The sequence below is a fragment of the Lissotriton helveticus genome, chromosome 1_1 (genome assembly GCF_964261635.1).
Source record: "Lissotriton helveticus chromosome 1_1, aLisHel1.1, whole genome shotgun sequence".
Taxonomy (NCBI): Eukaryota; Metazoa; Chordata; class Amphibia; order Caudata; family Salamandridae; genus Lissotriton; species Lissotriton helveticus.
This window is the reverse complement of record NC_136057.1, coordinates 146,083,825-146,103,444: the sequence shown is the minus strand read 5'-3', so window position 1 is coordinate 146,103,444 and position 19,620 is coordinate 146,083,825. Positions and strand designations below refer to the sequence as shown.

At 46.0% G+C, this 19,620-nt stretch overlaps 1 protein-coding gene across 1 annotated transcript in view; it reads right to left on the bottom strand.

The window, feature by feature from the left end:
- Window positions 1–19,620, bottom strand: part of TBC1D10C (TBC1 domain family member 10C) — a 185,753-nt gene that overhangs the window by 10,033 nt on the left and 156,100 nt on the right. Inside the window, exon 9 of the mRNA XM_078659202.1 lies at window positions 18,357–18,511. Within this exon, the coding sequence (XP_078515328.1) occupies window positions 18,357–18,511 (155 nt within the window). The remainder of the gene's footprint in view (window positions 1–18,356; window positions 18,512–19,620) is intronic.

The following is a 19,620-nucleotide window of genomic DNA, read 5'->3' as shown; positions in this document are numbered from 1 at the left end:
CCACCAGGGATGTGTGTGGGGAGCGGCCCTTTTGGGCAAGGCTCACTCCCCAAGTGGTGCAAATATGTCTACGGTGTCTGCCCCCATATATTTTGTATTTTTCTGGCTGCCTGGACCACAGATTTTGCGGTCCATGGGGAGTGGCCCCTTGGGCAAGGGTCACTCCCCTTGGGGGCATGTTTTCTGGCAGTCTGCCCCCTTGGGGGGGCAGATCAAGCCGGTATTTTTGTTTTTTGTAGGGCCCACTAGGCCACCAGGGATGTTTAGAAGGAGAGTGACCCCTAGGGCAAGGGTCAGTATCCATTTGGCCCACTAGACCACCAGGGATGTGTGTGGGGAGCGGCCCCTTGGGCAAGGGTTGCTCCCCAATGGGTGCAATTTATTTTGGCAGATTGAATTTTTGGTAATGAAGCCATGTGAGGGGGGTGGCCTCAAGGGCAAGGGTTTCTCCGCTTTTACAGGGGTGAATATTTTAGTTATACTCTTAGGCCCACTTACCCCTTAGCTTTTTTGGTGTATTGTGTGTTGACTGGTGCATTATTTGAATATGTGATTGTAATGTTTTTTCTTCTCCTTTTTATTGTAGTGTAAAGCTTGTGATTCCTGTTTGCGGTTTCGGCAGTGGTTGTTCTGCAGTTTTGCGTATTTGCATTCATTTGGTTAGAAAAACATTTTTGTACGGTTTACTTCAAATGAGTATTATTGTTATGCATAAATGTCTTTTTTTGTAAGTGCTGTCATAATGGCTGTATTTCTGATTGTGTTCTGAGCATGAAATTAATTGCAATGTGTTTCGCGTTGTCTTATGTGTAATTTGTTTTTTTTTCTTTTTCTTTTTTAGTGGGATATTGTTGATCCTTTCTGTGTCTGTGCAGAGTAGGTGGTGCTGAGTCTAGCTGCTTCTGTCAAGTGAGTGGTATAGTGTTGGAGTATATAGGTGTGTGAGATAAAGCAACATTGTGTTTATTTCTTTTTTTTTTCAAAGGATTTGTTGTTCACGTGTTTGACAAATAATCTTTTTTAGTTAGCATTATGGCTAGCTGTAGAATGACTGCTCAGCAGGTGATTTATTTATTTATTTATTTTGAAAGTTTTATATAGCGCGAACAAGATCTTTGCAGATATCAGAGCGCTTTACAAGGGCATGGGGATAAAAAATACAGAGTAATAAAGCGTATATACAAAGTAATATATGAGGTAGTTAGGTACAAGGTGCTAGTTACATAGGTGGGTCAAAGGACATGAGGTAGGTCACAGGTGAGGTAGTGTCGGTACACAGTGTATAGACAAACAATTGCGTCAATAGTATAAAGTGCAATAATAAGGAGCATATACTTGCTTAAGCGTGTTTAGAATATTTAGAGTTTAAAGGTGGGCACAGTTGAGGTGGGTGTGAACACGGTGTATAGTCCCACAGGTGCGACAGTAGTAGGGAAGTAAGGAACGTTGAGGTGGAGAGGGTAAAGTGTGCAAAGTCAACCAGGTGCGTCAACAATATAATAATATACATATCAACCAGGTGCGTCAAACATTATAACAAAATACAAAGAGTGAGCGTATACAGTTACGTAATTCGATAATACGGGTGGTACAATAGACCAGGGTCGGGCAGGGTCGATTGGTTTGCTTCTTGAATCTTCCTCTGAGCTGGAAGGAGAGGAGGGAGGGGATGATTCAGGCAGTGAGTTTTCTCTCCACATGGAATCATCGGATGATGAATCCACTCTCAGTGAGGACGAAGTGCCTGATTTAGAGGAGGAGATTGATGTGCCGATGGTGCAAAAGACATCTGGCTTGCAGCCTGGTGCTGCAAGCCTTCCCATTGGAAGTGCTGGACTCTGGGTTGATCCAAATATGGTGCAGCCGGTGTTGTCTGACTTTACTGGTTATGCAGGGTGTAGAGTGGATTGTGAAAGTTTCTTGCCTATACAGTGTTTTAAGTTGTTCATGGATGATGTCCTTTTGGCTGAGATTGTTGAGCAGACTAATTTGTATGCGGAACAGTTTTTGAGGAACAACAGTGCCAAACTTGGGCCCCACTCTAGAGCTACCCGTTGGACTCCCACAAATCTGGATGAGATGAAGAGGTTTTTAGATTTGACTTTTTTGATGGGCTTGATAAGGAAGCCTTCCCTGGCTTCATTTTGGTCTTCCAGTCCCTTGATGGCAACGTCTGTATTTCCTGCAGTTATGAGTCGTGATAGGTATTTACTTTTGCTTCGGATGCTGCATTTCGTTGATAATGCTTTGGCGTTACCACGAGATCACCCTGACTGTGACCGCCTTTTTAAAATTAGGCTTGTTATTGATCATTTTGTAGATCGATTTTCAGAGATCTATACTCCAGGCAAAGAAATATCTATTGATGAGTCTTTGGTCTTGTTCAAGGGTCGTTTACTTTTTAAGCAGTACATTCCTAGCAAGAGGGCAGGTTATGGAATTAAGCTGTATATGTTGGCTGAGAGTAGGACAGGATATGGTAAGGATTCCACTATTGACCCCCCCTGGTTGTCCGTCCACTTTTGGAGTGGCAGAGAAAATTGTCTGGGATCTTGCTAGAGGACTGTTTTACAGAGGCCACCATTTGTACCTTGATAACTTCTACACTGCTTTGCCATTGTTTAAGGAGTTGTTGAAAGTGGACACTTTTGCCTGTGGCACAATCCGCTCTAACCGTAAAGGTTATCCGAAAGAGCTTGTTTGCAAAAAGCTTCAGAGGGGACAGTGGAGTGCCTTGCGTAGTGATAAACTGCTAGCTGTAAAATTTGTCGACAGGATGCTGACTACCATCCATGATGAAAGTACTACATCTGTGCCTGTTTGGGGTGAGGTTGCTGAAGTGCGTAAACCTGTGTGCATTGTAGACTACAATAAGCACATAGGTGGTGTTGACAGAGTAGATCAGAGGTTGGAACCTTACACTGCTATTCGTCTTACATTTGGTATAAGAAGTTGGCCATCCATCTGTTTAATATAGCAACTTTTAATGCTTTTGTTGTGTTCAAGGAGTATTCTCCTGCATCAAAGTTGACTTATGTTCAGTTTCAGGAGTCTGTGATAGGCAGCCTTGTTGTTGTGGATCAGGCACATGTTCCTAGAATCGGAGTGGTGGAGGAAGTGGCTAAATTGCGAGATTGCCACTTTCCTGATTACATTCCTCCCACGCCCCAAAAAAACAATCCCTGGAAGAGATGTAAAGTCTGCTATCGAAGAGATGTGCGGAAGGATACTCGTATGCACTGTGCCGATTGTCCTTCTCATCCTGGGCTGTGTGTGCCCAGATGTTTCAGAATGTATCACACTCAAAAGAAATTTTGGGGGCTACCGTGAGTCTAATGGTCTACTGCCTGGTCTGTAATGTTTTTTGGTTATTCAGTTGCACCTGTGGCATTAGTATTTTGTTTTTAAGTTACCGTGGTTTGTAGTTGTAGTTTTGCATCTGGTTCCAAATAGTTTGTAATTTTTTTCTTTGTTTTAAAAAAAAGAAATTATTTGGCGGTGTGCGTGGACTGGTGTTTGGCTGGCGGCGTGCATGGACTAGTGTTTGGCTGGCGGCGTGCATGGACTGGCACTTGACTGGTGGTGTGTCTGGACTGGTGCTTGGCTGGCGGTGTGTGTGGACGGGCGCTTGGCTGGCGATGTGCGTGGGCTGGTGCTTGGCAGACGGTGTGCGTGGACTGGTGCTTGGCAGGCGGTGTGCGTGGACTGATGCATGACTTGCGGTGTGCGTGGATTGGCGATTGGCTGGCAGTATGCATTGACTGGCGCTTGGCTGGTGGTGTGCGTTGACTGGTGCTTGGCTGGCAGTGTGCGTTGACTGGTGCTTGGCTGGCGGTGTGTGTGGACTGGCGTTTGACTGGATGGTGTGCGTGGAGTGGTACTTGGCTGTCTGTGCACGGAGTGGTGCTTGGCTGGCGGTGTGTGTGGAGTGGCGCTTGGCTGGATGGTATGCCTGGAGTGGTACTTGGCTGTCTGTGCACGGAGTGGTGCTTGGCTGGCAGTGTGTGTGGAGTGGCGCTTGGCTTGCGGTGTGTGTGGAGTGGTGCTTGGCTGGTGGTGTGTGTGGAGTGGTACTTGGCTGTCGGTGCGCGCTGAGTGGTGTTTGGCTGGCGGTGTGCATGGTCTGGTGCTTGGATGGTGGTGTGGGTGGACTGGCACTCGGCTGGCGGTGTGGGAGTAGTTACTTTCTGTTGGTCACTACACACACTGCTAGTTGAGTGACACTCCACGCAGTCCATCATTTTGTGTAGTTGCAGTGTCAGAAATGTGGGCGTGTGAAAGTGATGGGCCCTTGAATGGCACTGTCTGCTGGTGTGAGTGTTGAAATGTGAAGGGTCCGCGGCTGGCGGTGTGAATGTTTTGTATGTGTCACACGTACGAAAGGTGTATGAATGGCCTGTAAAGAGGTTGGTGCCTTGACGTGGCTTTACAGCTCACGAGTCAGTGGTTCAGTTTATCATACTTTCAATTATACGCAGTGTATTTCATTTTTGTGAAATTACTTGCGAATACAATTGTATGTACTGAATCATCACTCACCCTCGTGCCAAATCCAACCAGTATGTGTGTGTGCTTGCGGATTAGATGGCTGTGCAGTAATATTTGTCTTTTTTCTCTTAGTAGACACCTGGGGGCTTCCAAGGAGGTATGGCTTGCGTGGATCCTCCAACGTTCCTTTACCCAGAATCCCTTGCAAACCTCAATTCTAGCTGAAAAAATCTTTTTTTTCGCACTTTTTTGTGTGTGGGAAAGCGTGGCATCACTGGGCTCACACAAATTACCTCCCACCTAGCGTTCCCCAAGGTCTCCTGATAAAAATGGTACCTCACTTGCGTGGGTCGGCATAGTGGCTGCAACAGGAAAAGGCCCAATTCGTACGGTGGAGACTTAAAAATTACCATTAGCAAAACGTTCTTATTTTTTGAGGGGGTCACCTGAGCTTTTGGCCCGGGGCTTGGCGGGCATCTTTGGAAACTACCAAACCCAAACAGTTCTGAAAACTAGACACCCGGGGGAGTCCAGGGAGGTATGGCATGCGTGGGTCCCCCAATGTTTCCCTACCCAGAAATCCCTGCAAACCTTAAATTTAGGTTAAAAAAACTCATTTCCATACATTTTTGGGTGGGATCTCCCTGCCGGCACAAATGTCCTACCACCCAGTGTTCCCCTTGATCTCCCGAGTAAAATGATACCTCACTTGTGTGGGTGGGCCAAAGGCCTGTGACTATGGTGGGGTGCTTAATTTGTCACACCTAAATACTAAATTTTTTTAAATTTCATTTTTAGCCTGTTCTGCTTTGGGGCACCCACACAAGTAAAGTATCTTTTTACTCGGGAGAACAAGGGGAACGCTGGGTGGTAAGACATTTTTGCCGGCACGGAGATCCCACGCAAAAAAGTTTGGAAAAGTGATTTTTTTGCCTAATTTTAAGGTTTGCAAAGAATTCTGGGCAGGAAAACATTGGGGGACCCACGCATGCCATACCTTTCTGGACTCCCCCGGGTGTCTAGTTTTCAGAACTGTTTGGGTTTGGTAGTTTCCAAAGATGGCCGCCGAACCCCGGGCCAAAAATTCAGGTGCCCCCCCCCCAAAAATCAAGGTTGTTTTGCTACAGGGTATTTTAAATTCTCCACCGTACGATTTGGACCTTTTCCTGTTGCAGCCACTATGCCTACCCATGCAAGTGAGGTACCATTTTTATCGGGAGACCTGGGGAAACGCTGGGTGGGTGGAAATGTATTGATCCACACAGATTCCGGAACTTTCCACCACAGAAACGCGAGGAAAATACATTTTCTTCACAATTTGTTTAGCTTTGCAAGGGATTCTGGGTAACAGAACCTGGTGGTAGGCAGTCGAGTCACCCCATCCTGAATTCCCCAGGGTGTCTAGTTTTCAGAAATGTATAGGTTTGCTAGGTTTCCCTAGGTGCCGGCAGCGCTAGGGTTCAAAAACAAAAGGTAGTCTCGTTGCCCAAAAAGGTCAGGATTTCACTGGGAAATTGAGGTGCGACCACGTTGCGTTTTGCGCTGCTTCCTGTCGCAGGCACTAGGCAGACCGAGGCAAGTGAGGTACCATTTTTTTCGGGAGACCCGGGGCAACGCTGGGTGGGTGGAAATTTGTTGATCCACGCAGATTCCAGAACTTTCCACCACAGAAATGTGAGGAAAATGTGTTTTTTTTGTCAAATTCTTAGCTTTGAAAGGGATTCTGGGTAACAAAACCTGGTGGTAGGCAGTCGAGTCACCCCATCTTGAATTCCCCTAGGTGCCTAGTTTTAAAAAATGTATAGGTTTGCTAGGTTTCCCTAGGTGCTGGCAGCGCTAGGGCTCAAAAACAAAAGGTAGTCTCTTTGTCCAAAAAGGGCAAGAGTTCACTGGGAAATTGAGGTGCGACCACGTTGCATTTTGCGCTGTTTCATGTCGCAGTCACTATGCCTACCCACGCAAGTGAGGTACCATTTTTTGTGGGAGACCTGGGGGAACGCTGGGTGGGTAGAAATGTGTTGATCCACGCAGATTCCAGAACTTTGCACCACAGAAATGTGAGGAAAATGTGTTTTTTTTGTCAAATTCTTAGCTTTGCAAGGGATTCTGGGTAACAAAACCTGGTGGTAGGCAGTCGAGTCACCCCATCCTGAATTCCCCTGGGTGTCTAGTTTTCAAAAATGTATAGGTTTGCTAGGTTTCCCTAGGTGCTGGCAGAGCTAGGGCTAAAAAACAAAAGGTAGTCTCTTTGTCCAAAAATGGCAAGATTTCACTGGGAAATTGAGGTGCGACCACGTTGCGTTTTGTCCTGTTTCATGTCGCAGCCGCTATGCCTACCCACGCAAGTGAGGTACCATTTTTTTGGGGAGACCTGGGAAAACGCTGGGTGGGTAGAAATTTGTTGATCCACGCAGATTCCAGAACTTTCCACCACAGACATGTGAGGAAAATGTGTTTACTTTGTCAAATTCTTAGCTTTGCAAGGGATTCTGGGTAACAAAACCTGGTGGTAGGCAGTCGAGTCACCCCATCCTGAATTCCCCTGGGTGTCTAGTTTTCAGAAATGTATAGGTTTGCTAGGTTTCCCAAGGTGCTGGCATAGCTAGGGCTCAAAAACAAAAGGTATTCTCTTTGTCCAAAAAGGGCAAGATTTCACTGGGAAATTGAGGTGCAACCACGTTGCGTTTTGCGCTGCTTTCTGTCGCAGGCACTAGGCAGACCCAGGCAAGTGAGGTACCATTTTTTTCGGGAGACCCGGGGGAACGCTGGGTGGGTAGAAATTTGTTGATCCACACAGATTCCAGACCTTTTCACCACAGAAATGTGAGGAAAATGTGTTTTTTTGTCAAATTCTTAGATTTGCAAGGGATTCTGGGTAACAAAACCTGGTGGTAGGCAGTCGAGTCACCCCATCCTGAATTTCCCTGGGTGTCTAGTTTTCAAAAATGTATAGGTTTGCTAGGTTTCCCTAGGTGCTGGCAGAGCTAGGGTTCAAAAACAAAAGGTAGTCTCTTTGTCCAAAAAGGGCAAGATTTCACTGGGAAATTGAGGTGCGACCACGTTGCGTTTTGCGCTGTTTCATGTTGCAGCCACTATGCCTACCCACGCAAGTGAGGTACCATTGTTTTTGGGAGACCTGGGGGAACGCTGGGTGGGTGGAAATTTGTTGATCCACGCAGATTCCAGAACTTTCCACCACAGAAATGTGAGGAAAATGTGTTTGTTTTGTCAAATTCTTAGTTTTGCAAGGGATTCTGGGTAACAAAACCTGGTGGTAGGCAGTCGAGTCACCCCATCCTGAATTTCCCTGGGTGTCTAGTTTTCAGAAATGTATAGGTTTGCTAGGTTTCCCTAGGTGCCGGCAGAGCTAGGGTGCAAAAACTACAGGTAGGCACTTTGCCATAAAAGGGTCAATTTTTAACTGCAAAATTGAGGTGTGACCATGTTGCATTTTGCGCCGTTTCCTGTCGCAGGCACAAGGCCGACCCACACAAGTGAGGTACCGTTTTTATCGGGAGACTTAGGGTAATTCAGATTTGTAAATCAACTGTTATTACCAATTGAGTTTTCATGCATTTCTCCCTTCCCAATGAAAGACATTGTGTAAAAAAAAAATCTTTTTCAAAAATGACCAATAATTCTCATGCTAGTATGAGTATTCCCAATTTTGAAAATGTGCAATTATATACTGTTTCTAAACTCTATAATTTGTACCCAATTCAGAAATACATAGGTGTCTTTCATACCGATTTTTCCACATATACATTTTCCAAGAATAAGTGCTCTATACCCAGTAAATAAAACAAAATCATTGCAAGTTGCTGCTCAGGTTTTGGATCTGGGTTCGTCGGGTTCTAAGAAAGGCTTAGCACAGGAGGGGAAAAGGCCTAGCAGCGAAGGGGTTAATCTAGAATGTGTATTCTTTTAATCTGTGGTACTGACTCTGCAGTTGTGTGACATCATGTCAGAATGTGCTTATGGTCATACAGAACTTCATTTCAGCCTGGACAGATGTACTGTGCTTCTCTTCATTAAACTGAATCCTGTTTTACAAATTTAACTGGATTTATTGGACTTTTACATTGGCAACGAGGAAGGTGGAGAGATTTAAAAGGGTCCTGAAGCAAGACATTATGTGGGCCAGAGGTGTTGGAGCTGATTGGAAAGATAAATTGAGGGAAAAATTGTGGATGTACAGGATCACTCCCCACTCAACAACTGAAGTTTCGCCTTTCCGTCTACTAAAGGGGCGGGATCCAATTTCTAAACTATGCCCTTGGTGGCTAAAGAAGAATGTGAGGTGTTATTCTTCTGATGTAGATAATGAGATGTTAACCCGAAATATTGAAAAGAAACAACAGAAGAGTAAGAATTGTATGATTTGCGCATGAAAGTTAAAATTCCTGATTTTAGAGTTGGGGATATGGTTAGAGTTTAAAAAAACTGGTATTCTTCTTAAAGGATATAATACATTTGGTAAGCCAGTTAGAGTTGTCAAGGTTAATCGCAATAGTATTGTGACACAAGATGGACATGTTTGGAATGTTAGACGTGTTTCCAAATGCAGAGATGTTCTATCTTAATTTTTCTTAGGAAGGAAATGTGTTGTATCTTGTTATATTATCTCCTCATTTCCCTTTTTATTGTATTGCCCTTTTAATCTAGAATGTGTATTCTTTTAATCTGTGGTACTGACTCTGCAGTTGTGTGACATCATGTCAGAATGTGCTTATGGTCATACAGAACTTCATTTCAGCCTGGACAGATGTACTCTGCTTCTCTTCATTAAACTGAATCCTGTTTTACAAATTTAACTGGATTTATTGGACTTTTACAGTTTTGTTCAAGTGGATTGCGGCATTGAAATTTCACACTTTCAAGGACCCTCTTGGAGATTCCAGAACCTTGGATTGTGTGTTGGATACTTTGGGACCTGCAAGCAGAACGCCAGGAAGGTGTTCTAACTGGACCCCGCTTGCTGAAGAAGGCGGTCCACTACAGTGGTGAGAATTCTTCAGAGCAATTTGTAAAGGTGTGTCCCTGACAGAGAAAACGAAATGACTTAAAGGGGCACTGTTGGTTTCTAAGCACTAGAAAGTGACTAATCTTTAAAAATTCATATCTCTGGTTCCCTACAGTGGATTATTTTCGTTTTGGTGTCATTTAAAAGATAAAAATATTACCTATTTTTATAAATTGGTGTTGGATTTTTATTTTGTGTTGTGTCTTAATTATTTACTGAAATGGTGTTTTTAAATGCTTTACATACCTGTCTTTGAAGTTAAGCCTGTCTGCTTGCAGCCACGTTACCAAGGGTTGAGCAAAGGAATACTTTTCTAAGACCTATGCTGAGTCCTATCATGTGTTAGTGGCCTTATTGCCAGTGGCAGACCTACATTTGCCCCTACCATTAACCCACTTTCCAACATTTGGTGTTAAGCGGTGTGGATGAGGACTTGTGTTTAAAAAGTACACCTTTCAGTGAATAATTTAAGATTATAAAAATCCTCTAAATTGCCTTAGAGCAAAACTTTTGAGTTTGATTTTTCGAATTTGGACTAAACTGTTTTTAATCCATTGTTTTGATTTTTCCAAATTGTTCTAAGTCTATTATGCCTAGTTTTTGTGACCCCAAACTAGGGAACCATGGAGCTGGATCTGGCTAAACTGTCCAAGTTTAAGATGGCGGAGCTTAGGGAACAGTGTAGGCTTAGGGGACTGTGTCCTGCAAAGAAAACGAGGAAGGCAGGGTTGCTTGAGTCCCTAAAGGCCTGGGCCAGGACAGCGGAGGAGAACCCAAGGGGGTGGGAAGATGTTCCCCCCAACCTCACCCGAGAGGGGGTGAGGATGAGACCTTTCCCATTGTGACTAGTGTTAGCCAGGTGAATCAAGGTGGTGGTGGGAGTGGGGAAGGGTCCCTTACTCATGTACCACTACTATCCCTTGCAGAGAGACAGCTTCAGGCTCAATTAGAGTTGATTGCCTTGGAGAAAGAGCAATTCGAATTGGCTAAGAGAAAATGGGAGAGGGAGGAGAAAAGGAATGGTGGCAGCAAAAGTGAAGAAGATGCTGAAATGTCTAGGGGTGGTAGATTTGAACCTAAACTTCCCAAAGGCATAGTACCCAAGTACACTGAGGGAGATGACATTGACAAGTGGCTAGCAGCTTTTGAGAGGGCCCTTAAAATGAGTAGGGTTCACTCTAGGTATTGTGGTGCACTCCTGTGGGAGTTGATTCCAGTAGCTGGGAGGGATAGGCTCCTGACCCTGAAGGGAGAGGATGCAGAATCATACCAGCAGATGAAGGCATGCTTAGTCAAGAGATTTGGTCTGACTCCAGAACAGTACAGGGTGAACTTTAGAGGCACGCAGAAATTGAGTTCAAAGTCTTGGGTAGACTTTGTGGACGTTTCAGTAAAGGCACTGGAAGGCTAGATTGTTGGTAACAAAGTTGACACATATGAGGGATTGTATAATTTGTTTTTGAAGAAACACATTTTGACTCATTGTGCAGAAGAGAAGTTACGCCATTATCTAGTGGACTCTAAGTTGACTGACCCCAGAGAGCTGGGGGAATCAGCTGATGAGTGGGTGAGAACCCGGGTTTCCATTCAGCATTAGGGGGGTGACCAGAAGAAAGGAGGACAGGTCCCTCCCCAGGGGAAAGCCCAGGGAAATGAAGGTCAAAATCCTAAGGAGTCCTCCAAAGACCCACAAAAACCTGCACAAGGAGGGGGGCCCCGAGCCAACCCAAATTCAAAGGGAGGGGGTTTCATGGAAAGCCTGGTAGGTTCTTTGATCCCTCAAAGGTGGGTAAGTGCTTTGACTGTAACCAGCCAGGGCATAAGCAGGGAGATGCTGTCAGCGCCAAGAAGCTCCCCCCTAAGGGGCCATCCACAGGGATTGGCAGTGTCAGTGTAGGGGTGGAGGGTGGTGTACAAAACAGGCAGGTGGTGGAAGCAACCTTAGTGTCCCTGGGTGGGTTGAGTATTGCCACCCTTGCTGCCTTACCTCCAAACATGGACAAGTACAGGCAGAGCCCTAAAGTGAATGGGATTGAGATGGAGGCTTTCAGAGACACTGGGGCTAGTGTAACCTTGGTCCTGGATGAACTGGTGCCCCCAGAGAGGTTGTTACCTGGTGAATATCACCAGGTGACATATGCAGACAGCACTACCAAACTCCATCCCATGGCTGTGGTGGATTTGGAATGGGGAGGTGTGACAGGCCCTATGAAGGTAGCTGTGTCAAAGGTGCTCCCAGTCCAGTGTTTACTGGGCAATGATCTTGAAGCCTCTGCGTGGTCAGATGTGGCGAGAGGACTCCATATGAAAATATTGGAGCTCCCTAAGTGGGTATGTGCTGTGACTAGGTCACAGACTAGCCAGAAGGGAGGGGCTGGACACTTGGACCCTCGAACAAAGGGCCAAGCATCCAAGGACAAGGGCACTGGGCCTGGTGAGCCAGCCCAGGGAACTCCAGAGGTGCAGGAAGAATCTAACCCTGATGGGGAGGATCTGGCTTCTGAGGGAGGGACTCCATCCCTGCCAGAGCTGTCAGATTTTGCAGAACTTACAGGAGCAGGTGGACCCTCCAGAGAGGAGTTCAGTCAGGGACAGCGTGACTGTCCCACCCTTGAGAGCTTGAGGCGGATTACTTCTAACCAAGAGGAGGGGGGTGACAGTGGGTTTCACAAACTCTACTGGGAAGATGGACTGCTTTATACTGAGTCCAGAAACCTCAAGGAGGGGGCCACCAGGAGATTGGTGGTGCCCCAGAAGTACAGAGATTTCTTCCTGACTTTGAGTCACGATATCCCCTTGGCAGGACATTTGGGAAGGACAAAGAAATGGAACCGGCTGGTGAACCATTTCTACTGGCCCAATATGTCTGAAAAGGTAAAGGAGTTTTGCAGCTCCTGTGTCACCTGTCAGGCCAGTGGCAAGGCAGGGGGCAAGACAAAGGCTCCCCTAATACCACTGTCAGTGGTTGGGGTTCCTTTTGAAAGGGTGGGGATGGACATTGTTGGTCCCCTAGACCCACCTACTGCATCAGGGAATAGGTATATCTTAGTGGTAGTTGACCATGCTACTAGATACCCTGAAGCCATACCTCTTAGAACCATTGATGCACCTGCGGTGGCTAGAGCACTGCTTGGTGTGTTCACCAGAGTGGGTTTTCCAAAAGAGGTGGTGTCAGATAGGGGCACGAACTTCCTGTCCAGCTATCTGACTGCTATGTGGGATGAGTGTAGTGTCAACTACAAGTTCACCACCCCCTATCACCCACAAGGAAATGGTCTTGTTGAGAGATTCAACAAAACCCTAAAGGCATGATAAATGGGTTGTCAGAGAAACTCAGGAGGAGATGGGATGTTCTCCTCCCATGCTTACTGTTTGCATACAGGGAGGTGCCACAGAAAGGGGTTGGTTTCAGTCCTTTTGAGTTGGTGTTTGGACACCCTGTGAGGGGGCCATTGAGCCTGCTAAGAGAGTTTTTAAAGAAGCCCCTTAAAGAAGCTAAGGACAATGTGCTTGATTACGTGCTAGGCCTGAGATCTAGAATGGCAGAGTACATGTACAAGGCAAACAGGAATCTGGAGGCCAGCCAGGAGCTAATGAAGCACTGGTATGATCAAAAAGCTACTATGCCTGAGTATACTCCAGGACAGTTGGTGTGGGTGTTGGAGCCTGTGGCTCCCAGGGCCCTCCATGACAAGTGGAGTGGGCCCTATCCAATCTTAGAAAAAAAAGAAGGGTGAGGTTACCTATTTGGTTGACCTTGGCACCCCCAGGAACCCTCACAGGGTCCTGCATGTGAATAGATTGAAACCACACCATGACAGGGCAGACATGACCATGTTACTGGCCACTGATGAGGGTGTGGAGGAGGAAACTGAGCCTTTGCCCGACCTCCTCTCCACTAATGTGCAAGATGGGTCAGTGGAGGGAGTTGTGCTCTCTCCCAAGTTGACAGACCAGCAGCACAGAGACTGTAAGCAGGTGCTGGAGCAGTTTGCTGGCCTGTTCTCTCTGACCCCCGGCATCACTGAGTGGTGTGTGCACCACATTGACACTGGTGACAGCCGACCTGTCCAAAATAAACTGTACAGGTCGTCTGACCATGTCAGAGCCAGCATTAAAGCGGAGGTTGCTAAGATGCTGGAGCTGGGGGTAATTGAACCGTCTGAGAGTCCATGGGCCAGTCCAGTGGTACTGGTACCTAAACCTAACCCTCAGGGGGGACCCAAGGAGTTACGGTTCTGTGTGAACTACAGGGGTTTGAATGCAGTCACAAAGACGGACGCTCACCCTATACCTAGAGCTGATGAGCTCATTGATAGGTTAGGGGCTGCTAAGTACTTGAGTAGTTTTGATTTGACTTCAGGTTACTGGCAGATTGCCCTCACTGATGGAGCAAAGGAGAGGTCAGCATTCTCCACACCAGAGGGACATTATCAGTTCAAGGTAATGCCCTTTGGATTAAAGAATGCACCTGCCACCTTCCAAAGGTTGGTGAACAGGGTCTTATCTGGTTTGGAACAGTTCAGTGCAGCTTACCTGGATGATATAGCTGTATACAGTTCTACCTGGGGGGATCACTTAAACCACCTAAGGGAAGTGCTTCAGGCCATGCAGCAGGCAGGCCTGACTATTAAGGCAAGCAAGTGCCAAATAGGGCAGAGTTCTGTGGTGTACCTGGGCCACCTGGTAGGTGGGGGCCATGTACAGCCTCTCCAAGCTAAAATACAAACTATTTTGGATTGGACAGCTCCTGTTACCCAGACTCAGGTCAGGGCATTCCTTGGACTGACAGGGTACTATAGAAGGTTTGTTCAAAATTATGGGACCATTGTGGGGCCCCTAACAGAACTGACCTCTAAATAGAGGCCCAAAAAGGTGATTTGGACCCCAGAGTATCAGAAGGCTTTTGACACTCTGAAAGCTGCTATGTGTTCAGCACCAGTGTTACTGGCCCCTGACTACACAAAGGAATTTGTAGTTCAGACTGATGCTTCAGAGCAAGGGATTGGTGCAGTTTTGTCACAGCTGAATGAAGGGAGCCTTGACCAGCCAGTTGCCTTTATTAGCAGGAGGCTTCTTCCCCGAGAGCAGAGGTGGAGTGCCATTGAGAGAGAGGCGTTTGCAGTGGTGTGGTCACTGAAAAAGTTGAGACCATATTTGTTTGGGACTCACTTTCGTGTTCAAACTGACCACAGGCCCCTCAGGTGGCTCATGCAGATGAGAGGGGAGAATCCCAAGCTGTTAAGGTGGTCCATTTCCCTATAGGGAATGGACTTTACAGTGGAACACAGACCTGGGGTTGCCCATGCCAATGCAGATGGACTTTCCAGGTTTTTCCACTTAACCGATGAGGACTACCAGGGTGTAGGTTAGTAACCCATCACCTTTTGTTTGGGGGGGCTATGTTGCAAAGTCATCCTGTGCCCTGGGCACCCCCTAACCTTTTGCTGACTGGAACTGGTGGTAACTGACTCTGACTGACCCTGGGCTCTGTTTAACCAGGCCCAGGGCCAGTGCCAAGCTAAAAGGAACACATTAGAACACAGTTAAGACACCCAACATACACTAGGATACACTATAGTATGGTGGGGTACCCCTGTAGTTGGCATGACCTACCACCTAAGCTCCTAGTATGTAATAGGGCAGGGGATTGAAACTACCTAGCAGTCTCCAGTATCCTGGGGCATTGCAGTTTAGAGGCCAGCAGATTCTCTGCATCAGCATGTGTGCAGTGCTGAAGCCTGAGGTCAGTTTAAATTGTGCCCAAACTCGACTTTGGGGGTAGGGGCCCTTAAAAATTAAACACCTACCATGTTTTTGCATATTAGGGACCCCCAGGGTCACCCCTAGGTATCCCAGGGGTGGGGGGTCAGTTATCTATAAGGAGCGCCCTTATAAAATGAGTTTTTAGAAGCCTGGGTAAAGTGAAATTTTACATTTCACTCCCCACATTGTCTTAAAGAGGTGCTCAAATTCGACTTTGATGCTGGAAGAATTGGGTAAGGGTGATCTGCAATATTTCTGCAGATTCAGAACCCCTGAAGTCTCCCCTAGTGGCACAGGGGGTCCGGTAGTAATTAGGGAAATACTTATAAAATATGGTTTTATAAGCCCTGGTGCTACAAAAGTGGCGCAAGTCATTTTCCCCATTGCAAACCACATGGCCCATAGGTTAACATGGTAGGAAGTGATTGATTAATAAATATTGATAGGAGAGGACTAGCCGGACCATTCAAAGACTTCCCAGAATGGTGGTAGTAAATCCAACACTATTATATTGTTGAATTTCTCCTAAAGTGTACATACAATAAGTTATGAGACTTTCTTGTTTGTAAGTCCAAATTTAGCCTTTCAGTGGTCTTCCCTGATTGGTCAGAGTTAAGTGGATTAGCCAGGCTGCTGGGAGGGCAGTGATCTGTTCTATAGGAATGCCAGGCCAGGAGGTGGCGTCGTAAACTACGCTCTTCAAAGGCAAGAGGGGAGGCCTGGGTTTTAGTCCACTGTGACAGTCATGACCCAGAGTCAGGACTAGGCTTAAGAAAGGTATTTGCAGATGTTACTGGGATGGTCCATGGAAATGAGATATCCCAGGGGGTGTGTTTAGCCAGCTCTTACCTCCTTGCTGGAAAATCAGCCATTGATATTTGGAAGGATGATGCACTCTGGGACAAACTAATGACACACTCCACAGGATGTGGTCATAACTAGGAGGAGTTGCCCTGCTCTCATTGGTCAGCAGTGACCTGGTGCTTGACCCAGAGAATTTTGAATAAGTGTCTGAGAGGGGCAGAGCCCTCCAGATCTGCTGCTTGAAACTGAATGAAGCAAGAAGTGACCTGCTGAAGATTTTGCTGTGTGCAAGGAACTCTAAAGCATGACCTATGAACACTGCACCATCTGAAACTACAGCCCTGTGGATTACCTTGCTGCCAAAAGAATCAAGAGTGGAAACTCCCTGCAACCTACAGGTTAACAGAGCTCACCTGGACAGCCCCACAAAGAATTCAAAGCCTGGAGTACCAGTGGATTTGTAAGGGTTTTGTTCAAGTGGATTGCGGCATTGAAGTTTCACACTTTCAAGGACCCTCTTGGAGATTCCAGAACCTTGGATTGTGTGTTGGATACTTTGGGACCTGCAAGCAGAACTCCAGGAAGGTGTTCTAACTGGACCCCGCTTGCTGAAGAAGGCGGCCCACTACAGTGGTGAGAATTCTTCAGAGCAATTTGTAAAGGTGTGTCCCTGACAGAGAAAACGAAATGACTTAAAGGGGCACTGTTGGTTTCTAAGCACTAGAAAGTGACTTATCTTTAAAAATTCATATCTCTGGTTCCCTACAGTGGATTATTTTCGTTTTGGTGTCATTTAAAAGATAAAAATATTACCTATTTGTATAAATTGGTGTTGGATTTTTATTTTGTGCTGTGTCTTAATTATTTACTGAAATGGTGTTTTTAAATGCTTTACATACCTGTCTTTGAAGTTAAGCCTGTCTGCTCGCAGCCACGTTACCAAGGGTTGAGCAAAGGAATACTTTTGTAAGACCTATGCTGATTCCTATCATGTGTTAGTGGCCTTATTGCCAGTGGCAGACCTACATTTGCCCCTACCAATAACCCACTTTCCAACAGTATAAAACCAGTCGATCAGGGTGGAAATGTACCACCCTCAGAAGAGAAAACTCTAGTAAATAAGCAATGTGTTTGTTTACCAATGAAGAGTTTGATACTCAAATGAATTTCAAACGACTGACTGAAGAAGCAGTTCAGGAGGGGCCGGTAGCCAAAATAGGGCTTTTTTTAGGAGTCCACACCCATAGGCACCTCTAATGTACATCTTCACAGAGATGCACAAGAACCTACGGAAACCTCCATAATGACAGTTAAATCAATTTGCCATTGTTGAAGTCATGGACTAACTTCTAATGCTATTTGTAAAGGATGCAGCATCTATGGATAACTTATGTGTGGTCCTTCCTTTTGACAAATAATGTGAGTGGTTGGTCACCCATGACAGCAAGGTATTGTACGCACAGAAAAACTAAAATATGGAAGGGTGGAATGTTTTAATTAATCTCTGTATCTGTTAAATACTTGAGGACCACATTCCAGTCAATTTTCTTTTTTTGGATGACTATGCTACACTGGACAGGAACCACAATATGCAAATCAAACATGATGCTGCTCCGCAACTGTCCATCCTAGACTGCTAGCACCGTTTGGCACATCGTCGGTCACATCCTTTAATGGCATTCCCATAGACAAGCTAAACAGTACTGGATTGGAATGAGTCTCTGAGTAATACCTAATAGCTAAGATTAATACGAGTAGCCCACCCATCACCTTTTGTGCTTATTAAAGTACTGAACACAAACACCAAATTTGACAAGTAGGTAAACCTTTTCTCAAACTTCAGTGCAGCACGCATGCAAAGTCAGAAAAGGAAGGAGAAATGAAAGCATTTCTCCTTCCTTGCGTCTAGTTGAAAAGGGCGCAGTTTATCATGCTAAACCCTATCTACTTTTTATACTAAATTGGGTTTAGCGTGAGAAACCTCGGTGGTTGCATGGGAACGCCCATGCACAACCCTTGGCACGCTCCCACACCGCAAAGTAACGTGAAGCAGAGCAATGCGCTGCTTTGCATTACTTTACCTCATTTCAAAGTTAATTAGGAAAAAAGATTTTGCACCGTTTTGTGTCAATTTTGTGATGCAAACACGAAGCAAAATCTTGGTAAATCTCCCCCATAGACTCTGTGGCAGGCACAAATCCCACTCATCTACCAGGCAAAATTCACGACACACTAAAGAGGTTTACCCACATCTCTGAGGAACAGTTTTTCCCACCTCTGTCATGAAGAAATCCTCTTGCAGCAGCTGAGAGGGGATACTTCGCATCTGCTCCAGGGTTTCAAGGACGCCACCACATTGCTTCAGCTTCTCCGAGGACCCAAGTGCCAACCGGACCAGAACCAGACCAACCCTGAACAGAACCTTCACACCTATTGGGAAAAAGAGGAAGGACAATGGAACTGCAATTAACCCAGAGAGTAGAAACGTGGGAGGTGGGGAATTAAAATCAGAGCAGGCACTTCTGCAGAGAAAGAGAGACAGAGAGAGAGAGAGCAAGAGAGACAGAGAGAGAGAGTGTGTGAGAGAGAGGGAGGAAGGAGAGAGACAGAGAGCGACAGAGAGAGGGGTCCGACAGGGTATGAACCGAGAAATAAGAAACTGAGGGAATAGATGGGAGATGCACCAGAGAGAGCAGAGCTGGATTTTTTGCAGCGAGAAAAGCAGCAGACAGAGTGTGAACCAAGCAATCATAAACTGATGGGAATCGACAGTAGAGGCACTAGAGAGACAGGAAGAGCAGAAACCACTGCAGAGAGAGGCGTTTCAGACAGGGTAGGAACCGAGCAATCAGATATTGATTGGAAGAGACTGGAGAAGCACTAGAGAGGGAGGAAGAGTGGAACCATCTGCAGAGAGAGAGGAATCAGACAAGGTATGGACTGAGCACTCAGAAACTGGAGGAAGAGACAGGAGAAGCACAAGAGAAACATGAAGAGTAGGAATTTCAGCAAAGACAGAAGGATCAGACATGGTACTGAACCGAGCAATTAGAAACTGATGGTAGTTGACAGTAGGTGAGGGACTAGAGAGTCAGGAGCAGCGGGTATCACTCCAGAGAGAGCGAGAGAAAGAGACAAGAAGCATAAGCAGCTGGTACCGGGAGATGGGGGTAACAAAAGGTCTAGAAGAAGGTGGCATTGAAAATGTACCAAAATTCTGTGCCTTTCCTGACTTCCCACCTTGTGGTTTTCCCGACTCATTCAAAGGTGAAGAGACCACTACTATATTCCTGAAAATGGTGTCACAGTATGGAAGACCGAGACCACAAAAGTGGAGCAGTAACCCTGTTCGGCGAACCCTCTTGGACACCATTTTTCCCATTATTTTCCTCAGTGAGACTGACATACTAGTCGTGGGCTGAAACAAAAGCACAATGTTGCAATTCCCTGTGAGTAAGCGTAGTCAATCAATCAATCAACTTGAATTTATAGAGCGTGGCTAATCACCCGTGAGTATATCCAGGTACTGGGTTCTTGCT